At 39.5% G+C, this 20,319-nt stretch overlaps 1 protein-coding gene across 1 annotated transcript in view; it reads left to right on the forward strand.

The window, feature by feature from the left end:
• The window catches only part of LOC121961209 (actin nucleation-promoting factor WASL), a 32,133-nt gene extending 14,008 nt beyond the window's left edge, over positions 1–18,125 (forward strand). The window contains 8 exon segments of the mRNA XM_088072719.1: positions 1,705–1,728; positions 6,706–6,889; positions 8,868–8,910; positions 11,799–11,952; positions 13,258–13,335; positions 13,338–13,786; positions 13,879–13,987; positions 15,003–18,125. Coding sequence (XP_087928845.1) covers positions 1,705–1,728; positions 6,706–6,889; positions 8,868–8,910; positions 11,799–11,952; positions 13,258–13,335; positions 13,338–13,786; positions 13,879–13,987; positions 15,003–15,064 — 1,103 coding nt within the window. The 3' untranslated portion in view covers positions 15,065–18,125.
• The last annotated feature ends 2,194 nt before the right edge of the window (positions 18,126–20,319 follow it).

Below are 20,319 nucleotides of genomic sequence, written 5' to 3' on the forward strand. Positions count from 1 at the left end.
ATTAAGTGAATAGAAGCATTCAGTTGTGTAAAATGCCATCAGATGCCACTGGTGTGTAGTACAGCCATATTTGAGCTGAGTTTTGGTGGTGTTTAGCTGCTGTGGTAGCGAGCCAATCACACGTCACATTAAATTGAAGAAGCTTGCAGTAATTGGCAAGAGTAGTATTTTTTTAAGATCTAGCAACAAAAAGGATCAAATGCAGCTATTGTTTGATTGGAAATGTTTAAACTACTTGGTACTGGGTTATGTTAATCTACCTTAATGCTATCATGTACCAGCACTCAGCTCTAGTCAATTTATAAAAGTGAAAAGAAAGATTTATTAACAATCCATGAATTAATCTAATCTAATTGTTTGTTATTCAAAATTATCTTTGCAAAATTATTCCATTTTTGGTGTTGTAAGAAAAACTTCCGACAGTGAGTCGTAGACTGTTTGTGCCTTTGTCACAGAAACAGCTTCTAGTCAGGGAGAAGACTGTTTATCTGTTTTCTGTCACAGTTTTTTTCTCAACTCAAACACCACCAGGTAAATTTTTTTTTACAAAAACCTCACGGATTCGTCACACTTCACTCCAGCCTGTGAACAAATATATGCTGAGTGGCCCAAGGGGGGCACTACAGTTTCAGGTTAAAATGAGTAAAAGAAATCAGCTGTGAGAGGACTTCATCCCTCATGGGAACACTGTCTCCAGAGTCGGCATGAATTGAACATGTATGAGGGCGCCTTTATTACCATTTTGCCCTTAGGATGTTTTTTGTGAATTGTAATTATACAGAAATAGCACTCAAGAAACGTGTTTTTGAGAAACAGCATGTGCTTTACATGGTTTTCATCCAGCAACAACAATTAGACTTTTGGACTGCAAAAGAAGAAGGCAATTTCACATTTTATTTTGAATTATAACTTATCTTGCATATCTAAGTAAATGAGGCATGAATGTTTGCATTCACCAGAACAGACTCACAGACAAGGATTCAACTGAACACACATTGTTTATGCAAGAGATGACCTTAAAGTTATTAGTGGCATTCAGCTCAGCCCTTAACTTTCATCATTACTTGCTTGATTAAGACCGTCTGTCTTCCTCCTTCCTCTTGTGCGGGTCATTTCCTGAACCTTCAGATGGATCCTTCTTTCATCTTTTCCTTTCCAGCCCTCTGCTGGGTGCCTTATCTTATCAACAAGACTTCTTCTGTGTGACCTTCAGCCTTTGGGAAAACTCGACATTAGTAGAGACATTAGTATTTTGAAGTGTGTCTGTCTGTTTATATTTTAAATACATACTGTAATGTATGTAAGACAAAGAAAGATGTGTGTGTTGTACTCTTCAGCTTTGAATGTATGTATGGATATAATATCAGCTGTTGCGCGTGTGTGTGTGTGTGTGTGTGTGTGTGTGTGTGTGTGTGTGTGTGTGTGTGTGTGTGTGTGTGTGTGTGTGTGTGTGTGTGTGTGTGTGTGTGTGTGTGTGTCTGATTTCCGTCTCCTAAACACGCTAACAGCACCAACACTCTGCTTTGCAAATCTTTCTAAATAACTTTCCACTCTGTGCAACACATGCACGATCCCGCCGAGACCCGCACTTCTTAACCAACAAACTCTTTGTACATCTGACACACTCACACATTTCGCTTCTCACTAATACAGCAAACTACTAAGCGCAGCATAGTAATGATTGCATTTGTCTTGTGTTCACAGAGAAGAGACGCGACCCTCCAAATGGTATGTTGTTCCACTGTTTTCTGTCGATAAGTTCATAAATAATCTAAACAGAAATGTAAAACCAGAGTGAGATAGAACTGGCGACGTGTGTGTGTCAGTTTATTCGGTATGTCAGAGGGGTGGAATTTCAGGATCATTCAGATTTTTTGTTTTACTTGGCAGAAACTCAAGACTGTACTTCCTCTCCCGCACATTGTGGAAACTATGTAGCATACGTAACATTTCATATTCTGTTTAGGAAAAACACTATGTGGCATCCATGAGGAGTAAATGGAACACCAAAAGGACTGATTATACAAGAAAAATGCTACTTAAATTGGACCTATGATCAACTTAAATTAACTATGTCAACAAACTGTATTTACATTGTCCAGTAAGACATCAGCTGTGTTGTATTTCCTTACAGCAACATTTGTGTTGTCTTTTGACACATACAAATGTCCCACACTGCAGAGTATAAAGGAAATTTAATTGACCAAGTCAAAGTCCCCCCCTCCCCCCGATACTGTTGCTAATGTTGGACAAGCTTGACAAAAAGAAGGCTCTGAAGATAACGCATGAAAAGTTGAAGAGGCGCCCTGTAGCTCACCTGGTAGACCGACCGCCCCATGTACAGAGGCTATGTCCTCCGCTCAATAGGTTCAAATCTGACCTGCGACCCTTTGCTGCATGTCACCACCCCCCACCCCCCGCCAAATTATTCTTGAAAAAACAAGTTGTAATCTGAAAGCAGTGGTACTCCCTTCAATTCTTTGTGTATGTTTTCTTAAATGAAAAACTAATAAATATAAAGTTTTAAAATATTGTTTGCTTGTCAAAATAGACAAGCCTTGCACATAGCATATAGTTACCAAGCTCACTTAAATGTTATTTGAGCACAGAGCAAACAGGGGCAGAACTTAGGACTTGTAGCTGTAGATGGTGGTGAAGCTGCTCCAAGAACAGCACAGACCACACAAAAAACATATTATTTGGGAAAACATGTTGCTTTCCCTTCATAAGGTGAAAATGGCGGTCTGATTGACGTGCATCAGTGAAAGTATTTTGTTATCCAGCTGTAGACACAATCAAGCTTCAAATACATATTGCTTACAAATCCACTAACGTAGCATTGGGAACCTCTAAGAAATAGTTGCTTTGTTGTGTATATTATCTATATACGTATTATACAGTCAATCAAAATGAAAGATGTTTAAGAATCTGGAGGCCAAAAAAAAGCATGTGATCATTTCAGTGCAATTGCACCTAGCCCACTATAACACCACAATGCGCTATAGTGGAGTCTTGATCTGTGAAGGATGTGCTCTTCATGCTTTGACCTTCACTCAGTATGATGACTAAACAGATGGAATACATTTTGTGGATGTGCAAATATTCATTGTGGACACGCAGCATGAGACACAGTCTACTTTGACACAGGAAGGAGACAGACAGATAGCACGATTTGACCCAGCTGGCTTATTAATATATCTGTGAGAGTGTGCATGCAGTCGTGCAGAAGTCTTTGACACATTTTCCTGATGCTCATGTTGAGAGCAGCTTAATGGCTTGCGGCCTGTGGATGCTTTACTTTGGGGGTCACATGATCAGATGCCATACATGGTCATACATGACATCCATGCAGCTCTCATAAGGATGGTTTATTTACAGCCAGTGATTCAGATTTTTGACTCTGCGTTCTTTTCTGTAGAAAGGAGAATGAAAAGTGTTATCTAACATTACATTTACCTGCACCTGATTGTGCTGTCATGCACAAATGTTTGTACCAGTTTCTATATCGGATTTGTCATGCATGGGTTCAGTTTCTGAACAAGTGCATCTTGTATTTGAATTGGTTCCTTTCCAAAGGAAGTCATCCTCGTCCTCTCACAGGAATATCTTCTCTCTGTCTCCATCTGTCTCACTCTCACTTCCCATGACCGCATCATAGCTCTGTTACTGTCTGTCATCTGGTTCATGCTCTCCTTCTGTTCTGCCCTTTCCCCCGCTGCCCTTTCCAGCTCTCCCCCTCTCATCATTTGTCCCCATCCGCCCTCTGCTCTCCATTTAATCTGTCTTAATTTTCGTCTTTGCGCTCTCTTTCAGTGTCTGCCTCTATTGCGCTGTCGTCCTGGCGTTTTCTCTCGCTCCGCAGATTCATCATGTTTTAGAAACCCCCCTGAGATTAACATGGGGATTAATGCATGGACAGGTTTTAATGGTTACGTAAAAATCCAGCGCTAAATCCAGAATGATTTGCTGGGATTAGATCCATTTGTATGTTCTGCAGCGAGAGGGAGGAGATGGTAGTAGAGGTGGGTGGAGAAATGTTCAGAGCGAGCCAATCCGAGCAAGATAATCTGACAGCACTCCCCGTTGTGAGGGGAAGTCAAGGGAGTAGAAAATGATTGCAAAACAGATTCAGAATATGCAGAGTGTGTCAGAAAGATGCATGAAGCAGGGGAATGTAGTGAACAATTTGCAAAGGAGAAAACTGTTGCTGTGATGGAAGGAATGCAGGAGGAAGAGTAAACTTTGGCCGCTGGCTGGCGAAGTGTTGGCTGGCTCTTCTCCCTTCTGATGGCATCGCTGGATGTCTGCCTTCACAGCTCAGACAGCATGAGCGTAAACTCCACCAGATGTCTGATGAGGATATTAATTCAGTAAATGCAGACTGTTGCAACAAGTCCGTCACAAGTTGGTTTTTATTCTGTGCTGGTGTTTTGGTCGTGTTTTGGAAACCTTTGAGGTCATCTTGGCTTTCAAGTTGCAGCAAAGAAAAAACCTTTTCCCTGGAAAGACAGGGATCCATTCTGAAAAAAAGAGAGGAGCATTGTGCTTTTTACCTGCTTAAAAAGTCAGGTTCAAGAGAAGGTTTTTGGAAAGCAGCCTGTCCGTGTTGGAGATGAGAACATCCTGGATGTGATATCTCCAACAGACTATTTCTTTCTCGACTCGGAAAGAATACTTCCGATCTTCCTTGGTGTCTCCATCTGAGCTTGCTCTCACCGCATCGCTCATGCCCAGGCTGCTGCTACGATGATGTTCTGCACCACCTTCCTGTCTACTCCCTCTGAGGAACTCAATTGTGAGGGCACTGGAGGAGGAGCCGCAGGAGGTGGAGGTTTGAGCCCAGGGAGCTGTCTGTCCTCTTTGCACTGCCTGGTCCTCCCTCAGGACGAACTGTACCCATCTCTCTCCGACCCGACCGCTCGCCTCTCGATTTCACCTGAAGAGCGAGCGCACAACTTGGTCGGCAAGATGCTTCTCGGTGTCAGTATGAGCGCATGCAGAGCCAGAGATGGTGGGTGTATTTGGGACAGGGTGAGGAGGAGACGGAGCCGGTCGGCCTCGCCTTCGCCCAGCAAAACTCCCAAAAGTCCATGTAGTGAGAGTGTTAAAGGTATGTGCTTCAGCTGAGGCAGTGCTATCTGTCATCTGTGATTTGAAATCCACATTGTGTGGCTGCGTGAGTATGATGGACTCTAGTGTCCGCTCAGTGTAACCGCCTGTTAGTCGTTTACTTTACCCTGTGGAGTTACGTGACGTGTTTATCTGGGAGTAGCTTGTTTTCAGAAGAAAGGAATCTATCCTTTTCCTCACTTTGATGTATAAGCACAAAAAGTGTTCCACATTATTACGATCAAATTTGAATGCAATGTATTATCATCCCTGTGACATCTTGTGGCATCTTGTGTTTTTAGTTTAGTATGAGGACACGAAGGGATGCACCAAACGTGATATACTGGTCCAATAGTGATGTGTGTGTATGTGTCCTTTTGTCCCCACGATGTCCTGAGTATAGGGTTGGGTATCATTTGGGTTTTATTCTGAAAGCGGTGCTAAAAGGATACTTTTATAACGGTACTAGCGCCTAAACGGTGCCTGAACCGATAATTTAAATAAAAATTGTTGCACTATACTTAACTGTTAAAAGTATACTTGAATGTATAAATATGGATAAATATAAAGCATTATTAACAAATTCACCTTCTAGGTTCAAGTAACAAAAATAATTTCCATTTACATAGCTGACAGTTTGGAGGATTCATTGAGGCATGCATCATCTGCAAGAGTGAATCTGCCGCTCAGTAACATAACATTAGTTTTATTTATGGTTCTCTCTTCTGCAACTTCATTGGATGTCAGATACGTTCAAACAAATGCAAACTGGAGAGTTAAGTGTCAACGTGCTGGAAATGAATAAGGTTAGCAAGTCAGGAAATTAATTGTTTTTGGCACACTTTTTAAATAACATATTTTTCAGTCTTTGGGCTAAGGTGTCAAGTTTTCAAGTCAAAAGGCTCAAACCCAAGTGAAGTCAGGAGTCATTGGTTTTAAAGTCCAAGTTGAGTTGTAAGACTTTTTTTGTCATTGTTTTTCAAGTCAAGTCTAAAATCATCTAATTTATGACTTGAGTCTGACTCAAGTCCAAGTCATGTGACTCGAGTCCATTCCTCTGTTTTACACCACATTTAAACCTTTATAACTCAAAGACACTGTAAGTTTTGATAATAATGTTTTGTTTGTATCTGTTTTTAGTCTAACCACCTCTGCCATTTAAATCAAATATCCTGAGAGGTAATAATGAGATGATGCTATAATCCCAAGTATTATAAGCCATTTTCACGCCCACAAACCAAAATAAAATAGCTAGACCTGAGTCTGTTATAGCTGTTAAATAATGGATTACATAACCAAAGGGACACTGCTGGCCCTGAAAAGCTCCATGATTATAATTCAAAGTGGACCCAAGGTCATTTTCAATGAAATGTTAGACATTTTACTGCATTGTCCCTATTAAACCAGATTTCTAATTCTTTTTCCTTCCTTCTTATGTAACGAAGGTACATGCATTCAACATTTAAAAAGTACTCATACTTGTTTGGCTGCAGTGGAAAACTCCAGAAACTGTATTTTAATGAAACTGCTGTCCTGTATTCATTCCAGCTGCTGTTTTATATAAACCCTAACTTTGTTGTCTCTGTCATTTTTAAGGCCCATCATTGCCCATGGCTACAGTCGACATCAAAAACCCAGAGATCAGCAATGTTCATCGTTACCATAACAACTCTCAGATGAACAACATCGTGCACTCGTCTTTCCCCAAGAGAGAGAAAAAGGGCAAGGCGAAGAAGAAGAGGTTGACCAAGGCGGACATCGGCACACCAAGCAACTTCCAGTGAGTCACACACAGGCACTCTGGGGCGGCTGTGGCTCAGGAGGTAGAGCGGGTCGTCCACTAAAAGGAAGCATTTCCATGTATCGTTGGGCAAGATACTGAACCCCAAATTTCTCTTGCTTGGTTTGTAACTGCTTGTGAATGTTTAACTGAGCAGGAAGTGTTACCTTGTGCGTGAGCCTCAGCCACCTCAGCCATACAAATGGCACCATTTGTATGGAGACAGATTTGTCTCAATATTGGATCAATAATTTGTGTGTCAATTTGTAATTTGTAAATAGAAAACAACTCCCACAAATACAAAAAAAAACTGTAAATGCACAAAAATATTTTGCAAATGCACAAATTATACAAGTTAGAATTAAAGTTTGTGTTGACTTTAAATTGGTCTATATTGTTTATAAATTGATAAATTCACAGATTGTTTTTGAATTTGCTAAATAGTTTTGTGAGTTCAAACATCTTTTTTTTTCTTTTTCTATTTTTAAAAAAACATTTTTTTGTATTATACCACAGAGAGTCGATCGGTTCGCTCAAATAATACCGAGACAAATCTATCAGGAGGACTTGACAGGTGTTATTCAAATGGAAGTCTGACTCCATTTAATATCAGGGCGGGCTTCAGTCCAGTGATTGATAAAAATCGTCTTGTTCAGATTGAGCTGCAAAATCCTTTTCAACATTTTTCAATGACTCGTAATTGTTTGTGTTGACTTTTTTAAATTGGTTATTCCACATTACCACATACACACATACTACATGTGCCCAAACTCTAAAACACATGCACTTGTCAAAGTGAGTGATCCTACAAACTCTGAAGTCATTCTGCCTGTAGGTGGCGCAATATGATAAAATTACACAAGTGGGAGTTTGGTAGTGTATGTATGTGTATGCGTAAGACTGTTTCTGTGTGTGTGTGTGTGTGTGTGTGTGTATGTGTGTGTGAGTGAAAGTGTGCACGTACAGAGGCATTTATGTTCAGCCAACTCCTTTTGATAAGAGAGATAGTGAGAATGGTCAATTTAATTCCTGTGATTTTAAATAATTTGGTTCATCAGACAGGACCTTAGTCTGTATTTATATAGCACCCTCAAAATATAGTTAAATAAAGTTAAAACAGAAGCAAGAAGGTTTTCTTGCAAAGGCAACATAACAATAAGAGCCAAACAATAATGCCGAACTGGACAAAATTTAAGAGAGAAATAATTACAGAACCAAAATAACAACAACAACCCGTACCAATAAGAGTAAATGCAGTTCAAAGAATATTAGCAGTAAACACAGAAATAATAGTACTTATAATTGAATTAAACAAGATCAAGACAGAATATATATATATATAAGTTAAAAGACAAACCAAAATAGATTAATTAAAATAGACAAATTAAAATTTGTTAATGGGAGGTAAAACCCTTTGGCATGTCTCGTGTTATTGTTATGTAAATCATAGTTGGGTTGAAAAAATACTTAACAAGTCACCGGAAGCATAGCAGGTTGATGTAATTTTTTTATAAATGATTGTATGCAGATTGTAATATAAATGCAAATTAAACATTTGTGTGTTTGAACCCAAAGAGCAACAGCTACTTGATAGTAGGTCATTGAGTTTATTGTAGCCGTTTGACAAATTTGTCTTTTATCCGTCTTGTCCGTATAAGTGCTGGTAAAAGTGGGCGAGGAATTAATCCAGGCTGTCTTTATTCAGAATCCAATCCTGTATAGAGTGTAGCATGATTGGTAATGCAGGGAAATCTGTGCTGTGCTTTCAGGAATAGTCACTATTATAGTCTTTATGAGATGCAGCAGGTCACCAGTGGGCCATCTGAGTTTTAAAAAAGGGAGCGACATGGATAATGCAGCAGTGCAACCAACCTCAGCCTGTGTGTCTCCTCTTTTGGGGGGAAATTAGCTTTATATATCTTCTGTTTGTTTTTGACTTTGATGTGATCTCACAATCTCTCCTGTGCTTCTCTCACAGGCACATTGGCCACGTAGGATGGGATCCAAACACAGGATTTGATGTAAGTGCAATACAGCAATGTAACATTAATATGTGTGCTAATTTGTGCGTGTGTCCCTCCCCCACACTGTAGTATGTGACCTCTAGATATTCTTAAAATTGGTCCCCTAATTCATCTTTGCATTTGTCAGTCAAACATCCCTCTCCCAGACAAAATTTAATATCAGCTCCCAAAATATTCTGCTGAGCTGCGAGGCCAAGTCATCAGCAGGGTTACACAAGGAGATTTTGGAAGGGAAGAGAATCAACCTGCATCTGCATAATCCATGGACTCGTTCCCAAAAAGCATCATCAGTAATTATGCTGGATGCAGGATGATGAGTATGAGATCATGCAGGTCAGAGGACTTAAATGAAAGAGATGAAATTCAGATGATTTGGTTTCATAAGTTAATGCTTTCAAGGACTTAGATTGATTTGAATGGGTGACGTCAGCTGAGTAAAGCATGCTGACCTCCCAAATCCTCAGGCTTAAAGCTGGAGCACAAATGAGTGGATTCACAAATGAGCAAGGGATATATTTTATAGTCATACCAGGTAATTTTATTCTCTTTCTTACATACCCTTAAGCAGTAGACACTGCAAATGAAATAGGCACATTTTAAGTGATAATCCATCCAAAATGTGTTTGTGTTTTACATTTATTTCACCACGGAGTCCCACTGAGATCATAAATCTCTTTTACAAGAGAGACCAGGCCTAGGTATCAGCTGTGCAAAATCACAGAAGATTTAATAAAATTCCTTCTAAATAATGTGATTTTTTTTTTCCGGGTAACTTTAAATTTGTAAATTAATATAAAACGTGTAAAGTTTTGTGTACTTTTAATCACCATATTTATGAACACATTTTTAAGTTATTTCCTCATGATACGTTTTTCACATTATTTAAAAGGAAATTTAAAGTTTTATGGTTTTCAGGAAAAACAACCTAATTCCTCCATCCCCACATTCTCTACAGGTTTCCTACAGTCATGGAAAGCCTGGAAAGTTAATGAAGTTAGGAAAATCCTTGGTCCTTAAATAGGGTCTTTTAAAAGCCATGAGAACTTTTGAAATTTTATCTATGAAAATGTGTGAAAACTCTGTCTTGAACTCCCCCTTAAATTCAGCCATGCATATAAAAGTTTCTAATTTTAGATCTGTTTGGAGATTATTCAACACCCAAGGCGCATAGAAGGAAAATACAGTTTTCCCCAGATCTGTAAAATGCAAAAGAAAAATTTTTAAAAATAGCACAGCTGGAAATTGACAGAACTAAGACAAAGAAGGTTACAGAGAAAAACTGAATGTTTACCTAGTATCACTTTGTAGCTAAAAATATACAAATGCTGTTTTCTGTGAGTGGTCAGTGACATCCAATCCACCAATGCAGTGGAGAGGAAGGGGCTTTGCATTTGTAATGAAATCTAGAGATGCATGATACCTAATCAAAGCTTCACGTGTATACAATATCACCATAATCAGTCACAGACAGTGACAGTAATTTTCACATTTTTTTTTTTAAATGGGATAGAAATAGAACGAGATTTACTTAAAGCTTACTAACTGAAGTAGCAATAGGCACATTAGATTTAAAAAAAATTTTTAAAAAAATAAAAAAAATTCTGTGGTCAGCTTAGATTAATGTTTTTTACAATGGACACAATTAGTGACCAGCTGTGGTGGGAAAAAAATACTTGAAAATGCACCAGAATGTGGCATTTAACGTAGTTATGCTGCGTTCACAGTACAGGCGATACAGCATCAGGCTGCACTTCATCTTCATTGGAACGCCAACGGACCTGACGCATTACAAATGAAAGTTGAGCTCGTCTCGACTTTTTTGGGGCTCCAATGACGTGGTGAAGCGTTAACCAATCATATGTTTTTGTCTCTAGCTGAGGTGCTGTGTCATTTAGCTTTGTTTGCTGGCGCTGTGCTAGCATTATGTGGACCCAGATATGCAAAGAGGTGGCTAAATGTGATGTTAAAGTGGACATTGATATAAAGCAGTTTTTTTTTTGTTTTGTTTTTTTTTACCAAATACAAACTTTAGATGATGTTCAGTTAAGATGCTTTGTGGCAAGGAACAAACACACAAGACTGTGATGATGTAACAACATGAATGAGCACAGCGACTCGGCAATAATGTAGCTGTTTACACTGTTGCATTGTAGCGCATAGTCTGAATGCAGCATTATTCTACAGTTATCTATGGCTTTTTCTTTATCATATTTGCTTTTATAACAGTAATAATAAAAGCCCTGCATAGACCTTTTTTAACTTGTAAAATGTGGGTTAATGCGAATTATTTTTTCTCCTGGGTGCCAGCCTGCAATTGTGACCCCACACCACCAGGTGGCAGCATGATGGCTGATATTGCAGCCTAATTTTGAGCTTCCTTCATATCTGAAAGTGGCAAGGGAGAGTGTAACATCACAAATTATTTTATTAAAGGAGTGACTTCCTACAGGCTCCTGACTGAATGAACCGGTTGATGTGGTTGAACAGATTTCTCACAGCCAGTGTCAAACTGTGTAATCCTGCTTTTTCAGATGTCCCCCTTTTAATCCGAACTGAACCAAACTCAACACTTAACATGCTTCTCACATAATGTGTTACTGAGCTGTAAAGCTCATAAATACAGATTAAAACCAGTGAAATCACATCACAGATCTTAACATATAGGGCACCAGATTATGCATGTGCAGGAATATGCTCAAACATGAGCTACTCTGTTGTAGCCAGTTTGTGTTAGTTGCTGTGGTGAGGAGGCTGGATTTATGTTTTTCACTGAAGCAGACGACAAATGTGCCCAAGATGATCATTAGTTATATTTTTCTTATTTTGTTAAAAGAATTTCATACTATGAACCACAAACTGTGATATTCTCTCTTTTTTTTCCTCAGTTGAATAACTTGGACCCAGAGCTGAAGAATCTGTTTGATATGTGCGGCATCTCCGAGGCCCAGCTTAAGGACAAGGAGACCTCAAAGGTCATCTACGACTTCATAGAGAAGAAAGGGGGCGTAGAAGCTGTCAAAAATGAGCTACGGAGACAAGGTAAAGACGATGCGTTGTTAGGAACACAGATTGTCTTCTACCCTAAAAACAACTAGTTTACTGCCATAGTAGCAAAAGGGATTTTTTTGTTTTACCAGTTTTTGTTCTTTGGACAAAAAATTAGAACTGAAAAGGGAGATTAAAAAAGGAGACAAAAAGACTGTGTGTGTCAGGGCTCGTGGACATGCCACTTCGCCATGCTTCACGGCACTCTATTTCCATCTTTGCAGTCCATTAAAAAAAAAACAACTCACTCCCTGCTTGTACGCCCCAGCTCTTCTTCTCTGCTCATGTGTGTGTCAAAAAATGGATGAGCAGAGACTAGGGGTCCATTGGTAAATCTGAAGCGCTGTTGGAGTGTACCATTCGAATATTAAGAAACGCCAAACTCTTGGAGCAGCAAAGTGCCAAACAGAGTGAGTGTGTGATTAACATAGCCTCTTAGTGTCAAGTTTCAGATTAGATTTATGAACACACATTGAGGTTGAGGTCGAATAATATCTGGACTACACGACCCACATTGTACTTATTATGAAAACGCCCTTCTTCAAAGTAGTAAATACCTTGTGTGGGTTTTTCGTTGGCGTGCTGCAGCACATGTGTGGCGCCATGATGTAGTAAATGTTCAGTGAGACTGTGTTATAATATCCATGCACGGGTTTTTTGCAGCACGCTGACCTTGTGAAATATGTTTTACAGGGTGATTGTCAGTGTAAAATAGTCTAACTGGTGGTGATTTTATTCCCAGATCCGCCGCAGTGGAGTGGTAGGTTACTGTGCATGACGTGCTGTGACAGTTTATGACTTTGCATGTCATGTTTTGCTGTACGGTGACCCAAGAATTGAGTCATAGCGTGTGAGGTTTTTGCAGTTACTGAAGTTCAGTGTTTGCTCTCTTACACTTGTGTGTACTTGTAGTTGGATGGTTGATCATTAGCTGACTCTGAGGAGTCATGAATAACACATCATTCCCACAGTTTTCAATAATGAGATTCAACATTAGTCACATTCAAGAAGCCTGCCCCCAGTGGCTTCATTTTATAACTGCATGATGCATTGACACTAAAGATTTGGAAAATTGATGAGCATTTTTGACAGATGTGCTGTGAAATCCTTTGTGACTCTCCAGATCCTCCAGCTGTCCCTTCGTGAAATATATTTTTTAGGATGAAATTTTAAAAAAAAAACACACAAACTGAAACAAAATCTGGATGTTCATCGTGGCTTCATTGTGAACTCTGGTATAAAATAATGATTTCAACTTTGCTCTTTTTCACTTCAAATTTTTGTTTTTTCTCTCTCCAGCTCCTCCACCTCCTCCATCCAGAGGTGGCCCTCCTCCCCCACCCCCACACCACGGCTCGGCCCCCTCCCCTCCTCCTGCCAGGGGCGAGGTGCCCCACCACCTCCTCCTCCCTCCAGAGCTCCCGTCTCTGCACCCCCTCCTCCCCCTCCATCCCGACCTGGCATGTCCGCTCCACCACCTCCCCCGCCCAGCCGAGGCTCTCTCCCTCCTCCTCCTCCACCAGCCCACGCCTCAATACCTGTGGTGCCTCCCCCACCACCTCCTCCTCCCTCATCCTCAATTCCATCCAGTGCCGGAGGACCACCTCCTCCCCCTCCACCTCCCCCACCTCCTGGCCCTCCACCCCCTGCCCCCCCGCTGCCGGAGGCTAATGGAGGGGACAGCGGCATGCCCGGTAAGTCGGCCCTGCTGAGTCAGATCAGAGAAGGCACCCAGCTGAAGAAGGTGGAGCAGAGAGAGCGGCCGGTGTCCAGCACCGGCAGAGACGCACTTCTGGACCAAATCCGACAAGGAATCCAGCTCAAACCGGTCAGCATTCGTTCGTTACGCACAACACACCTCTCAGTCAAAAATAGATTTATATGTACCCAGAGTTTTAACTCCCGCCGTCTTCTTTACAGAGAGATGATAATCCGGATTCAGCTCCTTCCACCCCGGCCCCCTCGGCAGGCATCGTGGGGGCCCTGATGGAGGTGATGCAGAAACGGAGCAAGGCGATTCACTCTTCAGGTACACAAACACACAGACACATTCAACATTTACGCAAGTAGCCCTTAAATTGTCTTTGTTTCCTGTTTCATGTCATGCACAGTTGAAATCCACAGGAAGGTTTACACACTGTTATTAGTTTAACACTTATCATGGAACTTACCTTGCAATCTACTATTGGTATATAAATTACTCGCACTGTGTTATGTTGAATTTGTAAAGAAAACTTTGTTTTTCTTGCATGCCTCCACAGTGAACGAAGAATCCAAAAACAAAAAAAAAATCTCAAAGAGAGCATATATGAATTTTACTTTTCAGTTGCCTGTCCAAAAAGGCTGTCTCTCTTTTTTTAAAAATTCTTTTTAAGTTCATTTAAGTAAGCGCGAAAAACAGAGTTTTCCTCATAAATTAAACGTAACACAGGGTGACTAATTCATAATCAAATAGAGGACTGAAGTATTTCTTTAACATTATATTACGATCATTTAGCATGGACTTCTGCCCAAAGCAACTCACAATAAGTTGTAATTCTTTCACAGTTGATTTCAGTAGATCCTGGGAGTTAAGCTGCACATGTGCATAGAGTAATAAACGCTTCCTCTTCAACCCTTAAAGACTGAGCAGTTGCGCGTTGCAGGCACTCAGACTTTGTGTCATTTCTTGTATGTCAGAAGACACGCTGTCACCAAAATGTAAGTTAGACTTTCATCACTTCCTCATCAGTCTTGAATAACCTCGTGGTTCCTCTTTTTTTTCCATTTTAAGCCTCTCAGTGGAGAAAACTTCCCTTAAAATAGATTCAAAGGAGATACAAAAGTGAAGGTTTAGTCTTGTGCAAAGATAAAAATAGAAGACATTTCTGATGTTTTTGCCTCCACATAAACACATTTTATCTGGACAAGGAAGCGCTTTGGAAAATACCAGTTTAATTTCTAAAAGGATAATTACTTCAGTGTATTTTATTGCGTCCTTACCTGTGAGAACAATTCAGCCATTTTCAGTACACTTCACATTAATGTCTTCTTGTCTTCCACAGATGAGGACGATGACGATGAGGATGAGGAGGACTTTGAGGATGATGATGAATGGGAGGACTAGCGATATTTTTGTTTCTTTTTTTTTTCTCCCCTCCCCACCCGTGGATGATTATGACACTAAAATAGTTCTTGTCTTTCTTAAAAGAAATCTTTAATTTCAAAGTTCTAAATGTAAATGTTCTATCAATTTGCTGTATATTTTTGTTGCCTTTATGCTTTTTTATTAATCTGTGCAATACCTCATTTAATCTGTAAATGTCTGTCATTCTCATATCTTAGGTTTCTTTATCTCTGTCATGTCTGTCTCTGTTCTGCCGGCTCCATCTCTCTCGTCTCTTGATAGCAAACATGTCACATTTTAACTACGTTTGGATTTTTTTCGTCTCTCTGCGTCTCTTTCTTCTCCTCCCACGTCCCCCGACTCTTTGATGTTCATCACCTCCATCTGTCTCTCAGCCATCCTTCATGTCTGCTGCCTCCCTTCACACCTGTTCCCTCCTTGTCACTCTCCCATGTTCCCCAGATTAACACGTGCAATTTTTCATCAAGTCGTTTCTTAGAGTTGAATGTTTATTTTTCTTCTTTTGGTCAGTGATTGAAGGGTTAGTCGCCACGGATCCTTCATTAATCGTGTCTTCATTGTTCGTCACGAGGAAAAAAAAACTATTTTCATACCCTATTGCTCTCTAGTTTATTTTTACTTATTCAAATGATCCTAGTTTAGCACTCATATTTTCTTAAAAACAAAAACGAAAAAAAGGAAAATGCTCTTTTTGGAATATTTAGCTTCATTTGCTGTCGACTGTAAATTTGCTCCAGAGTTTTGAGTCTTGTTATATTTTTGCACAGATTGAAAGAGGAGACTCGCTGCATGAATACAGGACATTTTCAGGTCTGTATCATTACGAAATACATATGCTTTAAGTAATGAGGCACTTGGACATTAAGCATTTTTAACCGTTAACCCACCACACTACATACAGGACACGCATGGAGGTAGCCCACAGTGTTATTACTGGCTATCTGCTGTGAATTGTCTTTTCTTTTTTTGCCACTGTCACTACAGATTCAGTTGAAATTATGCTTATTTTCTTTTTATCATTTTCTTCTTTTTTTTACAATAGCAAGCAGAGTATTGTTTGTTGGAATCAGGTCATTCATCATGTAAAGCTTGAGGAATAAAGACATTTTAGTTTTACACACCTGATGCTTATAATGGGTCCATATGCTAAGTTACTGTACAGAAACCGCGGGGCTAAAGCAGTGTTTTTTCCTGTTATAGACACTAAGTGCTGACAAAGTATAGGGAGAAACGCTAGATTCATGGCATTATTCAAATAAGTATCAATAGTTTCTTGACTAACTAGTAAATCATGAGGTGTAATATAGGAAATGCTTATTATTAAGAACTCAAACAGTGGTCAGTTATTCCCTACAAAGACCAGATAGTCAGATGTCAATATGTATTTCAACCAAACTAAATGATGTTTCCTGATAATTTTTGCTGTGGGATCATTTTAAGGTGGATTTGCCACAAGGGACAAAACCTTTAATGCAAAAATCAAATTTAAAAATGATTTTAAAAAGTCTTCTGCTTTTTGATGAAGACAACTGCAATGGCATGACTTGTCCTGGTGTGGTTAACCCATCCAATCCTGCTCAAACTTAGCAGAGTTGGAGAAATTTAACCTATTTATGACTGTGATTTTAGCAGTTCATTACTTTGTGGCCTAATGTGGCGACACTGTACTCGTGCAGTGCTCGCTATTCAACCAGAGCAAATGTGTGAAAAAAGACTATAACTTACTAAACAGCAGCTACTGCAGCCACAAGTAACGGAAATTTAGAAAAAGGCTAAAACCTGATGATCATGGTAGCACAAATGGAGAAAAACTGTCAGTCATAAAGCAAAAGAGAGCCCTCCCCCTTCGGTTGTCCATTATTACTTCAGAAATATGTGTACAATTTTAAAAAATAATAATAAAAACTTGACCCTGTCTCACCAGGAATTACACATAATGTTGCAAGTTAAGAGTTTAGTTTGGTTTTATTGAGTAGTACCATATAGCTTTATTACAAACTGTTCACTGAATTACATCTATAGGCTCGTAGATAACGCATGCCAAACAAGTAATGTTAGCTACATTCATTGTTTGCTAGCTAGCTAGATAGACCTTATTTTAGCTGATGTGTTTTATCTAGTTATTTTTCTTTTTATAAGCTGGCGGGAAAAGAAAGAATAAACCACCTTTTCTCGTGTGAGCACATCCCAGACATCACTTGCATGACCTTTGGTTGTGTTATCTTTCTAATTATGTATTTTCACGTTCTTATACAACAGTTTTATGACATACTGCAACTTTTTTGACAAGCAAAATTATCTTTTCAATTGACAAAAATATGTGTAATTCATGGCAAAAAAAGACAGGATCAAAATTTTCTCTCCCTTCAGTCATAGTAGACCAGTTAGCATTTGTTAGCATAAGCCAGCATATGCTAACTGGTCATCCCAGACCACAAAAAGCTGTAGCAGCAAAACCCATTTTAGAGTATTGAATTGCACGAGAGTGCATTTTATTGCTAAGAAATTAAACCTTTTATTCGTAAGAGGAAAATGTTTTAATTCTTCTTTCAAAGGTTTTAGTCTCACTTCAAATTTTCTTGTTAAATGGGCCGCTAACTGCCAACTCTTTTGTCCGTTAAGCGTCAAACAGAAAGCTTGGCCTTCCAGGGTTTCTCTTCGGCTGCACATGCGAACGAGTAGCATGCTAATATTACTATCATATTGTGAGTCATAGGAGAGCTAATACAGAAACATCTTTACCACAGTTTAAAAAACATCCAGAAAAAATAAGACAATGAAAGGTCAAAATGTGTTTTGTCTTTGTCCTCTTTAAATTCAGTCTTTTAGAGATAAATTGCCACTTGTTTGATGTAAGAACTGACCTCTTCTGTCGAATATCAAGATACTTTTTGGGGGAAAACCTAGCCATGTTTTTGCTGATGTTAGCGTCTGTAGGTGACTCGGGTTAATAGGATGTTATGGACGTCAAGCCTAATCAATGAGGTTTGACAAATAATGAACTCTTACATTGTACACTCCAATAAAAGGTTGATATTTACATATGTTGGTATTTTGGCTTCTTTTAACTTAACAACCTGTTTATAATGTATGTTTTTTTTTTTTTTTTTTTAACTTAGGTTTAATTATGTGTTTAGGGTTTAGTGGTCTATGTTTAACTTTGACTTATAGCTTTGATTTATGGAGGAAAAGTGATCCTGATTCGTGATGCACACACTTTGTAGCGCCTGTAAGAGAGCACAATCAAGTTTGTAATCTGAGTCTGTGCATCTGTTTGCCTGTGTGTGTATGTGTGTGTGTGAGTGATGAATACAGGTCTCATCACCTGCAGTAGACAGCCAGACAGGGAGTTGGACAGATCTGGGAACAGCTGAGCAGAGGATTATCACACCCTTTACTGCTACCATTTCACCCGCTGAGCCAGGTAGAAATGAAAACCGAGTGAGTGAGGGACAAAGCATAACCATAGCTGTCAAGCATATATGCAACTTAAATGCGTAAATGTGCGTGTAATATAACATTTCTGGCTGTAAATTCCCCCCCAAAAAATGATTTGAACACTAAGAAAAGAAGGTAAGCAGAGATGACATGAGGGAATAAAAACTGGCCTTTTAAATAATATTTTTAGTCATCACTTTAAATGCTGTAATTAAATGTGACGATCACAATAACAACCACAACAATTCTATGCCTCTACTATTTATTTTTAGTTGACGGCCCACATCAGCTGACACCACACTGACCCTGTATCAGTTCTCTCTGCTGCGGAGTTCGACAGGGATTAGAGCAGGTATGGGACTTTCCACCAGCTTGGCAGCACGACTTGGATTCATTGCTGCCATAGAGATATCAACCAACACATACAGTACACACATGCATGTAAACAAAAGTGTTCACAGAAGTGACGGAGAACTGTTTGTCTTTTGACTGTGAATTCTTCAGGCCCAGACACACCATACGGCAGCAGTGGCAAGGAAGGCAGACTGTTGTTTTTTTTGTTGCCACTTGTGTCTTGGCTTAAACACACTGCAAAGACTGCAGTCAATGGCCAACTAGCACATACATCCTGCACTTGCATGTGCAAAATAAAACTTAGTAGTCTGTATTTGTCATTCAAAAAGAGAAACTGGAAGAGCGTCAGGATTCAAGATGCTAGATAGCAAGTTTGCAAATTAATAACATAACCTGATTTTGAACAGAAAAGAAGATATTTACTGGGCGCTAGCGAACAGTGGCACAAACAATTACTTTTTTTTCAGTTAAAGAGCTCATTGGCTAAAAAAAGTAATCTTACCTAAAATAACAAGTTCATTTTGATTTCTTCTCCTCTGCCAGGTCCAAGCCAAGGAAGGCAGACTAGTGTAAATTGTGTAAGACGCAACTTAAAGTTACTTTATGGTTAACAAATTTGTTAAAGTGCATAATTTATGAACTATTACATCTCCTCTCATCAGATTTCTTTTTTTGTATGATCTTTTAAAGAGTTATTGCAAAAGGGGCTCTAAATGTCTGTGGCATATAGACAGCATACATGATAATTTTTGTTATAATGAAGCCAACAATTTTACTTAGTTAGTCAAAAGTAACAGGTAGAATAATGGGTTAATTACTGGTGAAACTGCCCGTAAATGTGCTTAAAGCTAGATTCGTATTTCATGATTTCGGCAGCTTAAAATGAGAACAGAGTCATGGTTTTAATTTGTGCCACTGCATGCATAAATTGGGCAGGAATGCAAAGGTCAAAGGGTCTGACTGTTGTGACTCAGAAGCTTAAGGGATTCTCTGTAGCTCAGTGTTTAAGGGATACAAGTAAACTTGCATACTTAACAGTTTTGCTGACCGGTTTTACATTTCTCTGTGGTGCATGACACCCTCTGTCCATCCTGAAAGTAATCTTGACGTCTCTGCGCGGATAATGGGGTGACCACCCGGAGCGCTGAGACCTCATTTACAAGCAGGAAGTCTCGTCATTTAATGGACGGATCCTCCTATTGACAGTTTGACAGATATGACAAAGTGCTGCGCTTGAGTAGAGGAAGTTTTATTCTTAGGACACTTAGTCTGAGGAATGCATTGTGCATACTGAGCTGCGGTATTTGGGAGGGCCATTGAGGAGACTGGGTTCTGGCATGGGGAGTGAACCCTGCAAAGGAGCTTCACTCAGTTTTTTACTGTCAAATCTGAAGTTGAATTTTCTTCTTAATACACTTTCTTCTTGAAATACATAATTTCAT

This window comes from Plectropomus leopardus, chromosome 22 (assembly GCF_026936395.1).
Source record: "Plectropomus leopardus strain MGB_pleo_1.0 chromosome 22, ASM2693639v1, whole genome shotgun sequence".
In the NCBI taxonomy this organism is placed as follows: domain Eukaryota; kingdom Metazoa; phylum Chordata; class Actinopteri; order Perciformes; family Serranidae; genus Plectropomus; species Plectropomus leopardus.